Source organism: Giraffa tippelskirchi, chromosome 4 (assembly GCF_054371585.1).
Source record: "Giraffa tippelskirchi isolate mGirTip1 chromosome 4, T2T-mGirTip1v1.2.pri, whole genome shotgun sequence".
Taxonomy (NCBI): domain Eukaryota; kingdom Metazoa; phylum Chordata; class Mammalia; order Artiodactyla; family Giraffidae; genus Giraffa; species Giraffa tippelskirchi.
Window position 1 is genome coordinate 34,728,645 of NC_137278.1, and position 22,343 is coordinate 34,750,987.

Here is a 22,343-nt window from a genome sequence, read left to right on the forward strand (position 1 = left end):
GAACTCAGGCCTGTTCTTCAGAGACAAGGCTGGAGGGCCAGCTGATGGCTGACGTGGCAGCTGAGGAACCAAGGTCTCCATAGAGAGCAAAGGAGAGTTCAGCCCATCATTCTGCTTCCAGGGCCAGCTCTGATGCGAGCTCGTTGCACATTGGTGTAGGGCATGTGCCTAAAAGGAGATGGGAGATGGGCTCCAGGCCCTCGAGGAGCTTACAAAGAAACTGGGGAGATAGAGTTATGACCAGAGAAATCTCCCTGTGGGAGTGCTGAGACTGGGGAGGCAAAGTGGAAGCACCAAAGGGCTCTGGGCTTCCATGCCCAGAGCGGACCATTTCCTTGCTGTGTGTCCTCTCAGAGTCCCAGATTCTTCCCTTGTCAAAGAAGAACCATTTATTCCTCTCCAAACGTACAGGGGCATGGAGAGGGTCAACATCAGAAGGAGACAATGGGGTGAAAAACCCAAGAAAGTGGCAGATCTCTGCAAAAATCAGGGCTGTCAGGTGCTCAGGGCCCAGGAAGGGGGCAGATGACTGTGACAGGCATGGGGGCAGTGGCACTGGTGGCCCTGGCTGGTTTTGGGGGGTAGGCGGGGTGTGTGTTTGAGGTCTGCTTTGTGATGGAGATGAGGGATGGATAGGACTCTTAGACAAGCAGAAAGATGTGGAGGGTAGCAATCAGGCTTGTGTGAGCAGAAATGAAGAGGGAAAAAAGTCGGGGGCTGGGGTAGGGAAGAGGGGGCTGGGAGGTCTGCAGAGGGAAGCAGGGCTGATTCCTGACCATGTGCTAGGCGTGAATGCATATGGCATCCCCCCCACCCCCGAATCCAACTGCCAATAGCCATATACACGAGCTGTTAGCGATCTCATTTGACAGATGAGGAAACCAAGGAACAGAGGGATTCACTGGACTAGGCAAACCCTGGTCCAAAGCTCCACATTTTCCCTCGTGGAGGCCATCTGCCCTCCAGAACGCTGCTGCAGGTTATATGGTCTGAGAAGCTACTGGCCCATCCTGACTCACTCAGATTGTCTGCCAAACCCTCGCTCCCAACCCATTAGAAACAGAGAGGTGATGAGGATGATTAAAAGGCGGAGGGAAAAGGAAGGCTCATTGGTGAAAGGAAAGCAGCAGAATCATTTAGCTCAGAGAAGGCAGACTGGGGCCGGGGGTGGGGTGGGGGTGGTGGGCATTCCAGAGACCCGGTTGAGTGTGGAGATAGTGACGTGGATGTATACGGGCCACATCTGTCCAGCTTGCCGCCCCAGGGTCTCAGGGCCCCGGGGCCTTGGCAGGTTGCCTCAGAAAGTCATTTTGAAGGTGAGGTTTGCTTGGAAAACTGCTGCCCAAGAGGGAGTCCTTGCTCTGCCCACTCCTGCTATGGTTGAGAGGTGAGCTGTACCCTTCTCCTCCTTTCTGCCTCATTTGCATAGTCATTTGCATCAATCTGCATGCATTATGAATCATTCTGAACTCTCTCACATTTAAATTTAGCCAAAGCATTATATTTTAGATGTTGTTTGTTCCTGACACTTCCCCCCACCCCCCAAGCCTTCTTTCCTATTTCTCCTGCCCCCAGCCAAGTCTGAACTCCAGCCCCATCTGGGTCTTGACCTCGTTCTTGGCAGAGAGGTAGATGGAAAAAGCCCTGAGTTCTGAGTCATACCCGGGCACTCTGTTGGCTGTGGGACTTGGTACAACTTGGTTAACCTCTCGGAGCCTCAGCTTCCCCTAGCCAAGGAAAAAATGAAGACAAGGACCCCTGCCCTCATGAGGGTAAGTAGTGGATTCGAGAAGACTGCAAACTGCTGCCAAGTGCAAGGTGGGGGGAGCTTGGCACCCAGGTGTTGGCAGCTGGATTTTGCTTTCCTGTGTGATGGCCTCAGCCCCACATTTCCACCTGGACTAACATCGAGACACAGGGAGCTAGAAGCTGCCTGCCTGGACCACTTGTGGGGGTGACAGTGTCTCTCTGGTCAGCCTGGTGAGGCCCAAAATCCCACTACTGAGCTTCACTCCCTTGGAAGCTTCTAGCTGCTACAAGGCCCATCCCTTCCAGGTGGCTGTACCACAGTGAAAAAAGCACAGGCTGGTGCAGACAGTTGTTGTTGTTGTTCAGTTGCCCAGTGGCGTCCAACTCTTTGTGACTCCATGGACTGCTGCATGCCAGCCTTCCTTGTCCTTCACCATCTCCTGGAGCTTTGCTCAAACTCATGTCCATTGAGTTGGTGATGCCATACAACCATCTAATCCTCTGTCATTCCCTTCTCTTCCTGCCTTCAATTTTTCCCATTAGGGTCTTTTCTAATGAGTCAGCTCTTCGAATCAGGTGGCCAAAGTATTGGAGCTTCAGCTTCAGCTTCAGTCCTTCCAGTGAATATTCAGGACTGATTTCTTTTAGTCTTGACTGGTTTGATCTCCTTGCAGTCCAAGGGACTCTCAAGAGTCTTCTTCAACACCACAGTTCAAAAGCATCAATTCTTCAATTCTCAGCCTTCTTGATGGTCCAACTTTCACAACCACACGTGACCACTGGGAAGACCATAGCCTCGGCTATAAGGACCTTTGTTGGCAGAGTAATGTCTCTGCTTTTCAATATGCTGTCTAGGTTTGTCATAGCTTTCCTGTCAAGAAGCAATTGTCATCTGATTTCACTGCTGCAGTCACCATCCACAGTGATTTTAGAGCCCAAGAAAAGGAAATCTGTCATTACTTCTACCTTCTCCCCTTCTTTTTGCCATGAAGTAATGGGACAGGATGCCTTGATCTTACTTTTTTAAATATATAGTCTTAAGTCAACTCTTTCACTTTCCTCCCTCACCCTCATCAAGAGGCTCTAGTTCCTCTTTGCTTTCTGCCATTAGAGTGGTATCATCTGCATATCTGAGGTTGTTGATGTTTCCCCCACCTATCTTGATTCCAGCTTGTAACACATCCAGCCCGGCATTTCTCATGATGTGCTCAGCATACAGGTTAAGCAAACAGGGTGACAGCAGACAGCCCTGTCATACTTCTTTCTCAATCTTGAACCAATCATTTGTTCCATACAGGGCTCTAACTGTTGCTTCTTGACCTGCACACAAGTTTCTCAGGAGACAGGTAAGATGGTCTGGTATTCCCATTTCTTTAAGAACTTTGCAGTTTGTTATGATATACACAGTCAAAGGCTTTAGCACAGTTGATGAAACAGGGGTAGATGTTTTCTTTTTTGAATTCCCTAGCTTTCTCTATGATCCAGTGAATGTTGGTAACTCAATCTCTGGTTCCTCTTCCTTTTCAAAACCCAGCTTGGACATCTGGAAGTTCTTGGTTTGCATAATGCTAAAGCCTAGCATGCAAGATTTTAAGCATGACCTTATTAGTATGGGAGATGAAGGCAATTGTCTGATGGTTAGAACATTCTTTAGTATGCCCTTCTTGGGAATTGGGGTGAGGATTGAACTTTTCCAGTCCTGTGGCCACTCCTGGGTCTTCCAGATTTGCTGATATATTGAATGCAACACCTTGATGGCATCATCCTTTAGGGTTTTGAATAGCTCTACTGGAATTCCATCACATCCACTAGCTTTATTAACAGCAGTGTTTCCTAAAGTCCACTTGACTTCATGCTCCAGAATGTCTGACTCTGGGTGACTGACCACACCATCATAGTAATCCAGATCATTTAGATCTTTTTTGGACAGTTATTCCGTGTTATTTTGGACAGTTATTCTTTCCATTTCTTCTTGATCTCTTCGGCATCTACTAGGTCTCTACCATTTCTGTCCTTTATTGTGCCCATCTTTGGGTGAAATGTTCCCTTGGTATTTCCAGTTTTCCTAAAGAAATCTCTAGTTTTTCCCCTTCTGTTGTTTTCTTCTAGTTTTATGCACTGTTCACTGAAGAAGGACTTCTTGTCTCTCCTTGCTGTTCTTTGGAACTCTGGATCTAGATCCAGCTCTGTCCCTCAGGGCCAGGAGCTGGGTGAGACATCCCCCACCCAGGTGCTGAGTGAGACATCCCCCACTCGGGATCTGGGTGAGATGTCCCCCATTCAGGTGCCAGCCTTGCACTTGGGCCACCCCGAGAGCCAGAGCCTCCTGGACTTTTGTGTCCAAGGCACTTTGCTTCCCTCTTCTGGTTCTGGCCCTGTTACTCACCAGCTTTGTGACCTTGGGCAGGTTATGTACCCTCTCCAAGCTCCAGTTTCCTCATCTATAAGAGGGGGATAATAATACCTACCTTGAAAGGTTGTTGTGAGAGTTCCATGAGATAATGCCCCTTATAAGGGGCCTGGGGCTTCCCTGGTGGCTCAGCGGTAAAGAATTTGCCTGCAATACAGGAGCCACAGCAGACGTTGGTTCAATCCCTGGGGTTGGGAAGATGCCCTAGAAGAGGACATGGCAACCCACTCCAGTATTCTTGCCTGGAGAATCCCATGGACAAAAGAGCCTGGCAGGCTACAGTCCACAGGGGTGCAAAGAGTTGGACACGGCTGAAGCAACTTAGCATGCACGCATGCTAGTTCAGCCCCTTTAGTGAGTAACAAAGGGTAACTGTTCTAATCTATCCCTGGTGAGCCTGTCCACTCCTCTCCTGGGGTGACTTCCGGGAGGCAGAAGGGGGTGACTGGATGAGGCCCCAGATTCTAGAGAGCAGGGCAGTAGGTGGAGTAGGGTGTGGCCGAGGGGCCTAGGTCAAGGGTGTTCAGTTTCACCCTGGACCTATCTCCACAGGGAGTACAGGCCAGCCCTGGTGCTTCTGAAGACCCCTGAATCATATGAATCACGTTACACAATCTCCTGCCAGAATAATAACCTCAGCCTGACTCTCTGAATCTTTCTTCCTATCCCTTGTAAACAACTTATTTTGATGGTTGACAAATGCCAACAAATTAATATACCTGCCACTCAAGTGGGGAAAACGACTCGCCATGATTCCAATTTACTGGAAATTACAGGATACTGTTCTCAACGAGCTGATGCTGTAATTTTTTTGTTTTTCTTCATCTAAATCTATGTCCCCTGGTCAGAATGAATGTTTATTGGGTTTGCGTTTTGTATTATTGACTGTGAACTATTGTTACCTGATGTAATTGAGTTGTGAATCTTTTTTAAATAAAGAATTAGCAGCAAATCAAAGTGGCTGCCTGCCGGAGCCTGAAAGGAGAGCGCAGCTGGTGTGCAGCACAGGGTTGCCAGGGACGGTGGAGGGGAGGGAGCGAGGGGACCCCTCTTGCAGAAGCAGGGACACCTCATTTCTCTCCTACACCCTATCTGGGCTCTGCCTTTAACACCTAGCTGGACTTGGGCAAATCCCTCTGTCCTCTGAGGCTTGCTTTCCTCCTCTGGGAAATCAGAACAGTAAGGTCCACCCTGTGTATCCATCCAGCCTCTGGTTGCTGTGAGAGCACGGAGATGCTGGGTGTGTTCGGAGACGCTGGATGTGCACAGGGCTTTGGCAGCGCGAGGTCTCTGTTCAGATGTATAGTCGGATGACCCAGATGGGTCCTTCGAGCCATCAGGTGACACCCAGGTCAGCAGTAGAGGCTGTCCCTGTTCCATTCCGGTTTTGCACCGATGAGCAAGACCCATCGTCCACTCGTTCCATACTGCCTTTCTGACCCAGGAGTACGAGAGCTAGAAGAGACCTCAGTGACCTCTCCCTCTTACCCCTCCTTCAACAGATGAGGCCCCTAAAGCGGAGGGAAGGCACACTTCCAATGTCACACAGTGTATCAGAGGTAGAACCCAAGCTTCATTCTGCCTGCAGCTCATGGATCTTCACTCCATACACCCCACAGGCCCACACTCTGACTTGCCCTGCGCTATGCTCTCTAGGGCGATGGCTATCTGCACCATTACCCTGGCAAGGAGTCATGCCTGCAACTCTCCTCTACAGTTGTCTAGAACTGTCCTGGCATTGTGAACTGTTATTGAGCTTTTCTGCTCTGTGGTCTTTGTAAAGACCAGAGGCTCAGTCCTCTCTACAAGGACACCACCCCCATCCTTTCCCTGGCTCAGAGCCTAGCATGCAGTAGGTGCTCCATGGCTGCGGACAGATCTGAATGATGGTGTGATCCAGCTGCACTCACTGGTCTCTGGAGCCAGGTGAGGAAATGAGTGTCAGGGACAGAGGCCATCAGGAACAGCTGCGGCCAGGTCTGTGGGCGGGCTTGGCTGGCTGCAGCTGCGATCTGGGACCTCCTGCACGCTATGTCTGGGAAACAAGCGAACTATGTGAGAGCTGCTGTCAGGAGCTGTGGGTTGTGCTTGACAAATGATTTTATGGACGATCTGTGTGCGCGTGCGTATACGTGCGTGCGTGTGTGTGTGTGTGTGTGTGTGTGTGTGTGTGTGTGTGTGTGTGTGTGTGTGTGTGTGTGAAGCTGGGGGAGGAGGAGGGCTGGAAAGGATGTGGAACCCTGGAGAGGTAGAAAGGAAGGAAGACAGGTAGGTGGCCTCGGGGGAGGGAGAGAAGGATGAAGATCGGAAAAAGTCAGGAAGAGTGAGAGGCTGGCTGGCCAACACCTCTGGCATGTGGGCTGCCCCAGCGCGGGTGTGTCACACACGGAATCCTATTAAATACCCCCAGGCCTCACAGCTGGGCATGTGCCTCCATTTCACGGGGAGGCTGAGACTCTTGCCCCAGCACAACCCACAGTCCACACTCGTGCTCTGACCCACCCCCAAGGGCACTCAGAACCAAACTGGGAAACCTCCCAAATCAGGTGCCCCCCTCCCTGTTACCCTAATTCTTGCCTGTCCTTCCCAGTCAGGCTCCTTTGGACAGGAGCTTTCACTCACTGTCCTGGCTTCCTCAGCCCCTGACTCACGACTGTGCTCCTGGGTACTGTCTGCTCCCCTATCCCCCATCCACTCAGTCCTGCAGTCATGCTGACTCTACCTCCCAAACGTATCAACCCCTCCCGCCATGTTTCCCCTGCCCTGGTCTAGCCCCACTTGACTCTTGCCTCTTGATGACCTCAAAAACTTCCCTCTGCTCTCCCTGCCTCCCTGCTTGTTTCTCTCCTCCTCACACCGTCACCAGAAGGAGCAAATGCTTCTGGGAGGTGAGGCTCCAGCCTCAGGGCCATGTCTTGCCTCAGCTCCTGCAGGCCCCAGCTCCCCTGGCTTCCCCAGGGGCTCTTTCCACCAGGAAGGCCCTCCCCTCTTCTTCACAGACAACTCTGTCACCTTCAAGACTGAAACTCAGGCTTCTGTCTCCTTGTGGAAGCCACCCATGAACTCACGCCCTTCCCCTGGCCTCTGATGGCAGGGCGGTGTATAAACCTCTGGTGTGGCATTTGTACCTCACACCGAAATGCTTTGTTCCTATGTCCGCTATTGGCTGGGGCTCCTTTGGGGGCAGAGACTGTATCTTGTTCCCTTTATATACTTAGGTGTCAGGCACAGTGTCCTAATAGGTGCTTAGTATGGTTCCCTGAATTTGCAAAGCAGGAGGGGAGCAGGTGTGGACACTTCTCCTGTTTTGACAGAGGAAGTAGCAAATCCAGGGGAAGGGGAAGCTCAGGACAGGACAGCAGTGAGTGTGTGTGTGTGTGTGTGTGTGCATGTGCGTGCTTTCAGTACAATACATAAAATAGGTAACTAATAAGAACCTGGGCTTCCCTGGTGGCTTAGATGGTAAAGAAACCACCTGCAGTGCAGGAGACTCGGGTTCGATCCCTGAGTCAGGAAGATCCCCTGGAGGAGGAAATGGCTACCCACTCCAGTATTCTTGCCTGGAGAATGCCATGGACAGAGGAGCCTGGTGGGCTACAGCCCATGAGGTTGCAAATGGTTGGATGTGACTGCGCGACTAACACACATATGCAAGAACCTACTATATAGCACAGGGAACTCTACTCAATACTCTGTAATGACCTATATGGGAAAAGAATATAAAAAAGAGCAGGTAAATGTATAACTGATTCACTGTGCTGTACAGCAGAATCTAACACAACATTGTAAGTAACTATACTCTAATACAAATTAATTAAAAAAAAAAGAGTGGGAGTGTTTTCACCTGTATGCATCCCTGAGGAAGCCTCAGACAATGGTGCCCCACCTTGGCAGACAGTAGGTGCTTGGTAAGTAATAGTTTCTTTTCCTTAACCTCTCTGATCAGTAGGTAGAGACCTTGACTGGAGCAATAACAGTGCCAGGTCTCAGGCTGCAGTCAAACAGCACTAGCTGAGTGCCACACTCTTCTAGGAATAGATGGACTCCCTAAGGAATGCTCCCAACCTTTCTGTTCTCGAGAACCTTTTATCACATGTCTTCTGTGTGCCCTGTTTGTCTCACTGGATGAACTGTACTTACTAAATAAGGATTAGTATTAGTTACTATGGAGAAAATATCTTCGAGAAAAAAGGCACCTGACCCCTCAACCTGGATATTCTGATTGGGGGACATTTTGATCTGGTCCATAGCACTTTGGAGCCTCCCAGATGGCTCAGTGGGTAAAGAATCCACCTGCCAATGCAGGAGACACAGGAGACACAAGTTCAATCCCTGGGTTGGGAAGATCCCCTGGAGGAGGAAATGGCAACCCACTCCAGTATTCTTGCCTGGAAAATTCCATGGACAGAGGAGCCTGGTGGACTACAGTCCATGGGGTCGCAAAGAGTCAGACACGAGTGAAACGATTTAGCATGCATGCACGCATAGCACTTTGATGTGCTATAATGATTTATAGCAAATCATTAAATGGTCTGCTTCTTTGATGTGACATTATGTGACCAACAGACATTATTGTCCAAGCCTCATCTAAGGTCAAGGATGAAATGAGGGTCAGGAATATCTGTAACAGCCTTTGTTGGGTTAAAAAACAAGGAGTCAACAGCAACAACAAAACCCAAACCAAACATTTTTGGGTTTTGATTCTTTCATTTTGATATGGTGCTTCTCAGGCCAGTTCAAAAAAGCCCCCTTTAGCAATGTGGGCACTTCAGTGTCTTGCTTCAACAGAAAAATGGCTCCTGTGTGTTTCTGGTGAGTGTGCAGTAGGCAGTGCTGGGGGCTTCGAGCTAGCTAGTCTGAACATTCCAAAGAGAGAGATGGAAACAGTTCTCCCATTTGGGCTGGGCTTATAGCAACACAGGTGGTGATACTGTGGCAATTCACGTAGATCAGAAACCTGGCTAGACTTGGATATGGCTGTGATTAATAAAAAATGGGGAAATGAATTAATTATTATTTAATAAGTATAGTTTGGCAGGCATACTCTTTCAAAAAGAGTCAGAAAAAAGTCCTTGGAAGCACAGAAGTTGGAAACTACTGCTGTTCTGGAAATGCTGTCTGGCTACCGCCTGACATCATGGTTACTCCAGCAGATTTCTTGCAGATGTTGGGCTGGGCAGCACCTATCACGTGCAGGACACATGCGAGGTACTTGTATGTGATCTTTGCAACCAATTGGACAGGTGTCAGCAACTCCTAACCCTCACCTTTAACAGATGGGAAAATAGAGTCTAAAGGGACTAAATGACCTGCCCAAGTCTGGAAGTGGGTCTGATTCACCCTGTCTCAGGGGGAACACAGCCTAAGAGGGCCTCTTACTCAGGGGACTTTGAGCCAGTCTAACTTGGGAGTTGCCCTGGGCAAGGATGCGACAGCAGGTGTTGCTGGAGGTAATTGTTGAGGTCTCTGTCTGCCTTGCTGCTCCTCTGCTGCCTTCTTCATGCTGTTTTTCGTACATAGGGATCTGCACCAAGGGCTAGGCTGGCCAGTCTCCCTTCAGGCAGTGGGGCCTCCCCTCCCAGGCTCTCATTTCTGGAGGTTTCCAGGAGGTGGGTGCTGTGTGGGTCCTATGGATCCCCCTGCCCCCATTTCCTGTTTCTTGCATCTCAGAGTCCAGATGTGAGTTTTAATGGAGGGAACACACAGACTTTGAGCCTGAGGGTCCTTGGTTCAAATTCCATCTTTGTCACTGAGGGGGCCTTAGCGGGGCTTAGGGGGGCTTCCCAGGTGGTGCCAGTGGTAAAGAACCCACTTGCCAATGTAGGAGATATGAGATGCCGGTTAGATCTCTGGGTCAGGAAGATACCCTGGAGGAGGAAATGACAATCCACTCCAGTATGCTTGCCTGGAGAATCAATCCCATGGACAGAGGAGCTGGTGGGCTACAGTTCGACTCTTACAAAAGTGTCAGACACAGAAGTGACTTAGCACATATGCGTGCACACACATACATGTGGCCTTAGATCTGTTGCTTAACTTCCTGATTCCAGTTTCTTCATATGGAAACAAGGGAATACAGATAAAAACAATAATAATGACATCTACTCATCTACTCATTGTTACAAGGAGGAGAAATACCTAGTGGGTCCTCAACAGACATGTATCCTCTTCTCTCTAGGACAGCGGGTGACCTCTAGAAAGTCAGCCAGGCAGGAAGGGAGGCCTGACCTGCTCAGTGTGGTAGGGGCAGGGGTAGCCGGATGTCTTCGGCCATTTACTGGGGATTTGTGGGACCTGGAGCTGCTAATCTCATTGCAGCCAAACCTTGTTATTGCATTTCTGCCCAGAATGTCATTTAAAAAGCACTTAGGGTTTCCCCAGAACACATTTACAGGAGGTCCCAAGGGGTGGGACTGCACTGAAAACAGGGCAACCTGAGAAGCTCCTTTCCTTCCCCGGGGGGTTGAGGCTGTATGGGGGGGCGAGGGGGGGTTGGGGACTGCCGGAAGGGAAGCAGCTCATTTCCCACTCCACGCTGGGGAGGGGAGGGGAGGGGGCATTTGCCCGAATGATGGCATAATTATGCTTCCTGTTTACACAGCCCAGCCATGTGCTGTGCAAGCAGCCTCCAGGGGCTGGGCCTCAGAAGTCTGGGCCTGGAGGCAATTTCTGGACCCCGTGGCTATGGGGAGGCTCCTGACTCTGAGCTTCAGTTCCCTCCTTTGTAAGGAGGATTGCGGCATTGACCTTGCCCCCATCATCGAGCTGTGAGAAGATGACAGTCTGGGGTGTGACGAACCCAGTGGTTTTCGGGGGTGGCATCAGCATCACCTGAGAACTTGCTAGAAATTCATATTCTCGATGAACAAATGTGTAGATGGATTCCATGAGTACAATGAATACCACTTATGTCTCCCTCCTCAATCTGCATCCAGTAAACGCCAATGTGTCGTCATATTTGCTTCATTAATGTAAAAATGTTTAGCATGAAAAAAAAGGAAATGTATATTCTTGGGCCCCACTCCAGACCTATACAATCACACTCTTCGCAAGGCTTCCCTAGTGGCTCAGTTGGTAAAGAATCTGTCTGCTAATGTAGGAGACCTACATGAGTTCAATCCCTGGGTCAGGAAGATCCCCTGGAAAAGGAAATGGCAACCCACTTCAGTATACTTGTCTGGGAAATCTCATGGACAGAGGAGTCAAAGAATCAGACACGATTGAGTGACTAACACTTTCACTTTTTTACTTTGCGAGTAGGGCCAGCAATCTGGGCCTTGCACAGCACATGGCTGGGCTGCATAAACAGGAAGTGTAATTATGCCATCGTTGGCGCAAATAACTGGCCTTCCTGTCATTCCGATGCCTGTTCAGGGTTAGAAGCCTTGCCATTAGCTTGGCTTAGCTGCCTGACTGCTGGAGTTGGGCCTCCCTCAGCCTGGCCTTGCTCTAGTGGAATGCTCTAAGGTCGGGGTTGGGCCTGGGATGAGAAGTCAAGAGTAGTTGCTTTACTAGCAAACAATGAAGGCCCAGGAAAGGAGGCTCAAGGATAAGAAACATCTTTCATGTGTATCATACTTTTGTTTCCCAAACATTTTGACATTTATTGCCTCATTTGAACAGCATGAAGTAATAGTCAAAGAACAGCCCATTCACATTATAATTATTAATAAAACTAGAGAACGCTCTGAAGCTAGCTCATGTATGCATATCATCTCCACAAATGGTCTGTGGTGTGGGCTCCTGGCAGACAGAGGACATAGCTACCTTTCCTGCCAGGCTGCATTATCCCCAGTCTCCCTGTCTCCAGCCCTCACCTCCAATGTGGGCCAGAGTCTCTGGCCTTGGGACCTTGGCCTGCCTGGGCACCCCAGCGGGTCAGGCATGCACCCACAGGCAGGACCCCAGTCCTCTTCAGGAGGGCAGGTCTGCCCTTGACCCTCCCCTCCACCATACCCACCTGTAGGTGTCGGTGGCTGGCACCTTCCAGGTCTGGATGCCCTTCAGGGGGCCCTCGCTCCCCACCACCACGCTCAGGTTGGAGTTCCGGTAGGCGTTGTTGCACTGGGCCTGCGTGGGGCCGTAGGGCCCACTGGCCCCGCATGTGGTGAACAGCCAGTGAACTGCACACAAGAGGAAAGGCAATCACTCACTTGGCCTGGCCCTCCCTTCTCCAGGGGTCTCCCTCGCTTCCTCTGAGCTTTTGGCTCCATGGCGCCAAGCCCCTGCTCCAAGATGGCCCCAAGGTCGGGGCAAGGAACACTAATCAGTCATTCAAACTGGAAGCTTCTGTGAGGATCTGCTGTGTGCCAGGCCCTGGACCAGAGGCAGAGACACACACACGGAGCAGACCTGGATCCTGGCCTTCACAGACTTACAGGCGACTAAAAGGAGACCCAAAGGGATGCAACACACAGGCCAGTAAGGGAAAAAGAGCCACAGAAGGGTCCAGCTAACTCTGCACCGTGAGAGTTCTGAGGAGGGAGAGAAGACTCCTCTCAAGTGAGACAGGCACGAGTGGAGGTTGGGTCCTCTCCTGGTTCTTACCAGGTCCAGGACAGTGCTAGGCAAACAAGAGGTGCTCAGTCTGTGCTATTGTGACTGGATCTAACTTGACTCCTGTATATAGGATCCTTTCAGCCTGAAGAAGGTCAAAAGAGTAAACTGGGCAGTCAGCTCCATGTCATCCTTCCCCTCATTGGTTGGGCTTGAAAACACACTGGAAATAGCTCTGTGCTCTCTATTTAACGTAAAAAATAGGAAATGGATCACTTGTGCCTCTGATGCATGTCCTCCTTTTCCAAGCCCCTCACCACTGCCTGGTGGTTTGTCCTTACCCAGAGCACCCAATGCTCTTCAGTGGCCTTCCAAGGGTGTCTCAGGAATACTCAGCACACCTCCACCCCTCCATAGCCACTGGACCATTTCCTTCCATACATTTTATCTTTGAGTCAGGCTGGACCTTGGAGAATTGTCAGATTTCATCCTGGTGGGAATTCTCACATGTTTAAAATCTATAAAAACTTTTCCCCCAAATGTGCTCTTGATAAAGTTACTTTTACTTAATATACAAAAATCTCATTATAAGATTGGAGAAATTATTTCCCTTTAAAGAGATGAAGTCGAATCCTACCTACAGAAAATTATGAAAAAATTAATTTGGGTGTATATAGCTTTGTTCGCTAAAACATAAAATTCTTTTGATGACTTTCAACTAACTTGATGCAAAAATGAAAGGTTAACTTGGGTTGCTAATTATCAGTAATCAGATTGAGATTACACGAGGGCAGTTTTGATAATCTAAAACCAGGCTGGTTGCAGTGGGCTTTTGTGATGCTGCCCCAGCCCGGGGTCAGGAGAGCAAAGCTCTAGTTGGGATTCCAACGCACACACATAGCTACTCAATACTGAGCCCTCAGGACTTTTATTGGCTTCATTTTCTCCAAAGAAACATGTTGATTTCTATGTGGTTTCTGAAGGTCGTTTCAAGGGCAAGAAGGTGATGAATCCATTCATCTTTGGTGTGAATGCTTGAGTGTTAATTTTCTCATCTGTTTGCATTGAAAGGGGTAATCTGTTAATTCAAAGGACTGACTCTTTACTGGAAGCTTTTCAGCAGAGCTGTCATGGCCAGTTGACCTTTCACCCTCTCCAGTGCTCAAATTACATGTGTGGGCTGTGCCAGGGGCAGATGTGGTAAGGTCATGGACTCCAAAATCAGCAAGAACATTTGCGCTTTGGAGCAGCCTCGTCACTTGTTGATAATGGGACCTTGATCATCTTCTTTTTTTGTCTGTGAAAGGGGCTAGATTGGTATGAGAATTACAGGGAAATGAGGGGTATGGAAGGTTATTATAAAATCTAAAACTCTAAAAATGTAATAAGCTATGTTGCTGACTCCTGCCTACAACCCAAGGCTGGTGCTGTTCCTGACAATGGGAAATGTGGCCAGGGTTTCTGTGAATATGGATTCCCCTGCCAACAGCACTTGGGAATTTAAACTCAGTGAACTGGGGATGAGGGTAGGAGCAGGAAGAAAAAGAAAAGCTCAGAAAAGAGGTTTAAAAGTCCATTCCACCCCATGGTCTCTAGCTCCTCTAAGTCTATTCTGCAGGTCAGTCTGTGCTTATAGCAAGCAACCTGGGTTTGAGGGCAGCCTTGTCAATCTAGGGCAGAGCACGATGGTTCATTTAGTTAGTTCGGTCTTAGAAATGAAAGAATTCAGACATAAATATAAATATGTTTTCTCCCCATGGAGAGTGTGCTGAGGAAGACAGCTAAAAGAAGGCATGGACTTGGCACCCTACCTGAGCATCTGTCTTCAGCAGGACCTCTTCTAACTCCAGCCTCGCTTAACATTGTTCTGAAGGTTCTGAGATGTTCTCAGAGAGGCTGGGTTTCTACTTCCTGGCCAAGTTGGGCATCTGATGAAGTAGGAAGAGGGGCATGGGCTTTGAATCCAGATGGGCCAACTTTTCTCATTGGATTTTACCCCTGATGAGGTGTGAAAACCGAGGTAAACTCTGTAGCCTCTCTGAACCTCAGTTTCTTAAGCTGAACAAGTGGAGATACAATACCCAGTACCTAGACGTGCTATGAGTATTAAATGATGACCTAAACAAAGTGCTTAGAAGAACATTATGCATTAGAGATGCATAAAGAATACAGTTTATAAAGTGTGTAACTTCTTGTTTAATTTTTGATTGTAGGAAAGCAGAGACACCCAGTCTCAAGATTTATATTCCTCAGTCCATAAAGAAGGGACTCTAAGGCTGTTTCTCAATAAAAGGACCAGTACTTTCCCAACTCATTGGACATATATTATTAGTCTCAGGTGGTTTCTATACACAAAATTCTGTTTTCATTTTCAGCGACTGCAGATGGAAAGGTCCAGAGCAGGAACTCTTTCTGAAGTGGATTCCACAGAAGGAGGATTCGCCATCCCAGGTCAGACCCATGATTCATCCAGTTGAGGTCTGTTGCGCCCACAGCCTTTGAGGCATGGAGGTCCTCTTTGCTCCCTTTGATGGCTCTGATTCTCATAAATCTGCCCAAGGTTGTTTGGAATTAATTTCTGTGTCCCATGAGCAGCACTTCTTAGGGGTATGGGGTTTCTGAGTTTATTGCTCATTGAACAAGAGCTGTCCTGTTTCTGCTACGCATGGGCTTGCCTTGCTGAAGCTTCATCCTGTTGGTTCTCTTTGCTCGTCTGCCTGGAACGTCACAGACACCATAGAATGCCACAGCAAGATGGGACGACCCTGGAGATCTCTGAATTTAGTGGTTCCCAAGCCACCTAAGGACCTTTAAAAACACCAGTTCCAGGGCCCTGAAGATTCAGATTCATATGGAGGAAGGACGATATTTGCACTTTGTGAAAACTTTCCCAGGATAGCCAGCCTGCTGTGTGCAGAGTGGATAAATAGTCAAGCTAGGAGTGAAACATGGATCTTCTGAGTTTAAGTTCAAGACTTAAAAAGGTGCTACAACTACCATAAATCCTCATGGAAACTTTCTGTGAGTCTGGTTTTATTTTCCTTATAAGTCCATGAGCCCAGGGCTCAGTTAAACCCAAACAAGGTTGCTCAGGCCCAGAGAGCAGGCAGGCCACCATGAGGGGAGAGGTGAGTCGGCTCAGGGTATGTGGTAGGTAGACCCTCAGTTCTAGAAGGTACTGCAGTAGCTTAGCCTAGCAGAGTGTGAGTTTTGGAGTCACAGGCACAAACCAGGGAAAGCAGGTGATCAGTGTCAGGACTCTGGTCCCCTGAGAGGTCATGGGGAGCCAGGGGGTGTCAAAAGAGAAGTCCAGTAACTGGAGTGTTTAAAAGATCAACCAGCAGACATATGAGAGGAATTGGATAAAAAGCAATGAGGTGAAATCTTGGTTTTTAAAGGGAAGATCAAGGTCATAGTGAGACTGGCAGTGAGGTGGGCTTGATGTGAGCTGCCAATCTGAGAGTCCAAGGGTCCTCACATTTCCCCAGCTGAGAGTCTACGTTAATCCCTGAGGCTCCATGGAGCTGTAGGAGGATTAGATGGCCCCCAAGGAGCAGCCTGGATTGGAAGCACAGGAGGGAAGAAGCCCGGCTCTTTCCTCTTCTCTAACTTAAAAAAAACAAAAAAACAAAAAAACCCTACTGTATTAAAACTCATTTATGAGAGAGAGAAAAAGAGAAAGAGAGGAAAAAGAACTGCTTTATCTTGCTCTCACTTACACCACATACTGTAAACCTAGTTTAATACTCACTCACATCTAAATTGTGTAAAGAACCCACAAACATCAAAATACTGATTGGTTATAGACAGCTGAGTAAAGAAAAATCCATTAAGCACAGGGTTTCATTTTAACTATATTGTAGCATCCTTCAAGAAGAAACAAATCAATTACTAATACACAGCACAATGTTAAAAAAATAGGCTAGATAGTGATTGTGCTGGTTTTATTACTGTTGCTAAGCCATCTCATCTGCTCAATTGAATGCAAAGAAATAAAGCATGATACAAAGGAAAATAAGTTCTCAACTATCACTATTAATCACAATAATAAAGATCCGCCTCACGTCGAAGGCCTATATGGTTGTGCCATGGAAGTGAGCTCAATGGCTCCTGTGGATCTTTTATACTATTTTGATTCTGATCCATGAAATTGAATTTTATCCGTATTTGTTGACTGAGCTGAACTTCATGGGAGCTGTGGCATACTGAACCATTTTGATGGCCACTGTAGATCCCATTGAACTAAATAATTACCCCAAATCCAAGCAAATACAGTCATTCACCATCCATACATGTATCTGATGCTATTCTTTATTATAAATTGGAGAAAGTAACCCTTTTTGTGAGTACATAATGAAAATTAACCAGCTGCTCCCCTTATCAGGGCAAAATGAAAACAATATACATACTACTGCTATTCTGAGGTTAAAACATTTTAACTCTTTGAACAATGGAGCAGCAACCCCTTCCAGATACCAGATCAATGTCTGATTATTTCTGTCTTTTTTTTATATTAGCAGTTGTTGAAGCATAATGCCTAGATATGTTTATTTGCTGAGAGTTGCAAAATAATGATATTCAGATTATATCCTTTTTCCTTATTTATTAGTTGGAATATATTTTTAAAGAGGTGCTTCTTCTCACCTACTACTTGGTTACCCAGCGATATAGTTCATATAGGAAAGGCAGATAAATGCTCAGTTCTTTATCCTTATGTGGAGTATTCAAGGTAATGAATTGGTCATCTATCATGTTCTGAAGTTGACTAGTTGTTTGTATATCACTATGAGTACATGAATTTAAACATATTTTGAGTTTTAATTAATAATTATTATTTCTTAATAGCTCAAATTGTCACATTTTTGGTGAGTGGTAGCTTCCTGAGTTCTTTTTCTTTTGTTGTTGTTGTTTAGTAGCTAAGCTGTGTCCTTTGGCTTCCTTGCTATCTGGTGTGATGAAATGTTCCTTTCCCAGACCTGGGCTCAGCCATTTTTTCAAAAACTTTGGTTTCTTTTAGTGAAAAAAGGCATTTTAGGTATACAATCTGGGTGCTATAGACACTTATTGCTAGTGGGTTGTTGATTATTTCTAGGCTTTTTTAGTGGACAGAGCTAGGAAATACACAGGCTGTATACACGTGTATGTGTGAGTGTGTGTGTGTGTATATATATATATATGTATATAAGTATATACACACACACATACATATATATTTATATATATCTACAAATTCAGAACTAGAGGGTTTTTAATTTAATCTCTTCTATATTACATCTGTATTTATTTTTCCACACTGCGAATCTTGCTTCTCAAGAACAAAGGTGATAATGGAATTAGAATATTCTATAGTTACTCATACACTTTATGGTGCTTTGTCCTCACTCCCTTGCATTTGGGAGTTGGAAGGGACTACCTTACCAAAAAATTTTTGTTGTAAATATCCATGGGTTTTCAGTTTTGATATATGTTTGCTCAATTTTTGCATAGACATTCAGAGAGATTAAAAAAAACTATGCTGTTACCACCAGTGGTACTGTGCATCATTCCAGGATCCTTAAATTGTTTTTAAATTTAGGAATCACTTGATATCTCTCTGGTCAGGCTCCTCACCTTTATTTCTACTCTTGGAACTGCAGGTGTTTTTTCAGATTTCATCTCAGGGACACCCCCAGTGACTGTGGTCTATAACTTACTGTTACATCATATTCTGCCTTTTTTTTTTCTTTGAATACAGCCCACTAAGTATAATTTAACTTCTTTGTGATAGTGCCATTTGGACTTAAGTTGATTGGGGCTATTTGACCCTTTACTAAATGACTACAGACATAAATATTTTCTATTAACTCACTTTCTTCTCTCTTTACTGTCTGGTTTACTTTCTTAGGTCTTCAGGATGTTCTATGATTAGTCTTATTTGGTATCTAATGTTGGGTGAGGGTGTGAGAATGCACAGAAAATCTCTGTGCATTAGACTGAGGGGCAGCTAGATGCACAAAATCTTTATTTCAGAGTTTTGGAATGTATTCACATTTGATACTTATATTTGGTGGGTGGTGGAAGGTACTAGAATAATCTTCTAACCTCAGATAAAAAGGATGTTGTTGTGATTTTTCACCAACTGAACTGGCAATCTTTGGCCCTCTATTTCAATGTATTGAATGACAGTACATTGATGGGTCACTTCCACTCTCCAGTTTGTTTAGTGTTTTTAAGATTCTACTGATCTATCAACTGTTAGATCAGTAGATAGGGAATGGGGAAGAACTGTTACTTTTATCTCATAAGATGGTCAACCAGGCAGAAAAGTTTAACAACTGGCTTGTGATTACAGAGAAAAGTGAGGAGGAGACCATCACATTTATTCTTTTTACAACATTTTTTCATTTGGTCAATTTTCCATGTTGTTCTAGCTTGTTTCTCACACTGAACTATTTTACATCTACACACACACACATACACATACACCCCTTGTTTGTCCATGCATTGCTTCCTGGTCATTTCTCTCTTATTCTGTTTTGATAATGAGAAGTTAGGAGCGGGTAACAGCGGTAATAATAACAGCAGCTCTGTCTTTTGTACTAGACGTGCTCACACAATGATCTCTTTTCACTTTTACATCCTTGTCTCCTAGGGGCCTCACACAGTCCCTCTCGATGGGCAGGATGCCTGCAGAAGCTGAGGTCTCCCAGGGAACAAAGACCAGAGGTTCACATCCCTCTCTGCTGGGAGCAGACATCCCTTCATGAAGAAGAACCTTGGAACGAGCCAGCTCCCCATCAACAAGGCAGCAAGTCTGGGCTGTTGAGATAAAAGCTGCTTTCAGGACTGAATTAGCCTAAACAGCTCTGACACCCAGCCACCTGAGGCAGTTTTTAATGGCTCCTGTGATGGCTCCTTGTGTTCTCAGCCACCCTACGTTCCCTGAGGGAAAGTGAGTTACACATGAGAGAAGAAATGTAACAGGAAAAACACTATCCTGAAAGCAGAACTGTAAAAATTAAGTTAAGGGAGGTCTTGGGGCTAATTTGGTTATTTCCCGAGTTGGCGCCAGGCCAGAGCTGTGTTAATAAAGTATTGGATACTGAAATGGGTGCTGTGGACTCACTCATATGGGGGTTACACACAAGGGGTTTGGTTCTGAGGCTTAAGTGGGCTTAAGTGGGTCTCTAAGGAAATGCTCGAATCCTGCTCTTTAGCAGTGTGGACACACCCCTGGCCCCGTGGTTGATGGAGCTGATTGGCTGATAGACTGAGTGGACTAGTCAGTAGGATCCAAGTCAGAAATCTGGATGAAGGAAAAGAAGTGCTTCTCTTTTTCAGGGAGCTCTTCTGACTTTCAGTTGTGTTGCTGGACAAGCCCAAGCTGTGCCTTATTTTCCTTACTTATGAACCTTAATCCCAGATTTGGATTATTCTGTCACTCACTTAATAATAAATAAAAATTAAATGAATAAAATATGTTATTACATTATTACAAAGTCACTGTCAATATTCACTATAAAAACCAAATCAGGCCTTTCAGACCTAACCGCCTGGATTGGTTTAGAAAGCTGTCCTGGAGAAAGTTCTGGAGTCCCCATTATTTCTGAGATTCTGACAAGCTTTGAAAGACTAGAAACCCTTTTTCAATTTGTATTAAGAAGTGGGTTTTCTGGAGGCATTATTCTATGTCCTCACTTAAGTTACATGTTTCCCCCAAGTAGAGTGTGAGGATTTCATCTACAAATTGATGATCAACTGGGTTGGAGGAGCTGATTGAACAAAAGGATCCAACATGCAAAACGCTGTCCCCCTTTTCCCTTAACACGGTTGGTTTTAAGAGGTCAAAAATTAGAATGTGCTTGAAAGTTTAGCAAAAAAAAAAAAAATAAGGAAAAATATGCCTAGAGCACATATTTACGTATAAATAAAAGACTGCTGACAGAATGTGGTCCACTGGAGAAGGGAATGGCAAACCATGTCAGTATTCTTGCCTTGAGAACCCCATGAACAGTATGAAAAGGCAAAAAGATAGGACACTGAAAGATGAACTCCCCAGGTCAGTAGGCGCCCAGTATGCTGCTGGAGATCAGTGGAGAAATAACTCCAGAAAGAATGAAGGGATGGAGCAAAAGCAAAAACAACACCTAGTTGTGAATGGGACAGGTGATAGAAGCAAGATTCGATACTGTAAAGGGCAATATTGCATAGGAACCTGGAGTGTGAGGTCCATGAATCAAGGCAAATTGGAAGTGGTCAAACAGGAGATGACAAGAGTGAACATCGACATTCTAGGAATCAGTGAACTAAGATGGACTGGAGTGGGTGAATTTAACTGAGATGACCATTATATCTACTACTGTGGGCAGGAATCCCTTAGAAGAAATGGAGTAGCCATCATGGTCAACAAAAGAGTCCGAACTGCAGTACTTGGATGCAATCTCAAAAACGACAGAATGATCTCTGTTTGTTTCTAAGGCAAACCACTCAATATCATGGTAATTCAAGTCTATCCCCTGACCAGTAACACCGAAGAAACTGAAGTTGAACAGTTCTATGAAGACCTAGAAGACCTTCTAGAATTAACACCCAAAAAAGATGTCATTTTCATTATAGGGGACTGGAATGCAAAAGTAGGAAGTCAAGAAACACCTGGAGTAACAGGCAAATTTAGTAACAGAACAAAGCAGGGCAAAGGCTAATAGCGTTCTGCCAAGAGAACGCACTGGTCATAGCAAACACCCTATTCCAACAACACAAGAGAAGACTCTACACGTGGACATCACCAGATGGTCAACACCGAAATCAGACTGATATATTCTTTGCAGCCAAAGATGGAGAAGCTCTATATAGTCAGCAAAAACAAGACCGGGAGCAAGCAGACTGTGGCTCAGATCATGAACTCCTTATTGCCAAATTCAGAATGAAATTGAAGAAAGTGGAGAAAACCACTAGACCATTCAGGTATGACCTAAATCAAGTCCCTTATGACTACACAGTGGAAGTGAGAAATAGATTTAAGGGACTAGATCTGATAGACACAGTGCCTGATGAACTATGGATGGAGGTTTGTGACATTGTATAGGAGACAGGGATCAAGACCATCCCCAAGAAAAAGAAATACAAAAAAGCAAAATGGCTGTCTGAGGAGGCCTTACAAATAGCTGTGAAAAGAAGAGAAGCGAAAAGCAAAGGTGAAAAGGAAAGATATTCCCATCTGAATGCAGAGTTCAAAAGAACAGCAAGGAGAGATAAGAAAGCCTTCCTCAGCGATCAATGCAAAGAAATACAGGAAAACAACAGAATGGGAAAGACTAGAGATCTCTTCAAGAAAATTAGAGATACCAAGGGAACTTTTCATGCAAAGATGGGCTGGATAAAGGACAGAAATTGTATGGACCTAACAGAAGCAGAAGATATTAAGAAGAGGTGGCAAGAAGAATTGTACAAAAAGAACTGTACAGAAGAACTGTACAAAAAAGATCTTCACACACGATGGTGTGATCACTCACCTACAGCCAGATATCCTGGAATGTGAAGTTAAGTGGGCCTTAGGAGGCACTACTATGAACAAAGCTAGTGGAGGTGATGGAATTCCAGTTCAGCTATTTCAAATCCTGAAAGATGACACTGTGAAAGTGTTGCACTCAATATGCCAGCAAATCTGGAAAACTCAGCAGTGGCCACAGGACTGGAAATGGTCAGTTTT

General features: G+C 46.1%; 1 protein-coding gene across 1 annotated transcript in view; it reads right to left on the bottom strand.

Annotated features, from left to right (window-relative positions):
* The window catches only part of ALK (ALK receptor tyrosine kinase), a 759,079-nt gene that overhangs the window by 52,541 nt on the left and 684,195 nt on the right, over window positions 1–22,343 (bottom strand). The window contains exon 12 of the mRNA XM_081484296.1: window positions 12,120–12,282. Coding sequence (XP_081340422.1) covers window positions 12,120–12,282 — 163 coding nt within the window. The remainder of the gene's footprint in view (window positions 1–12,119; window positions 12,283–22,343) is intronic.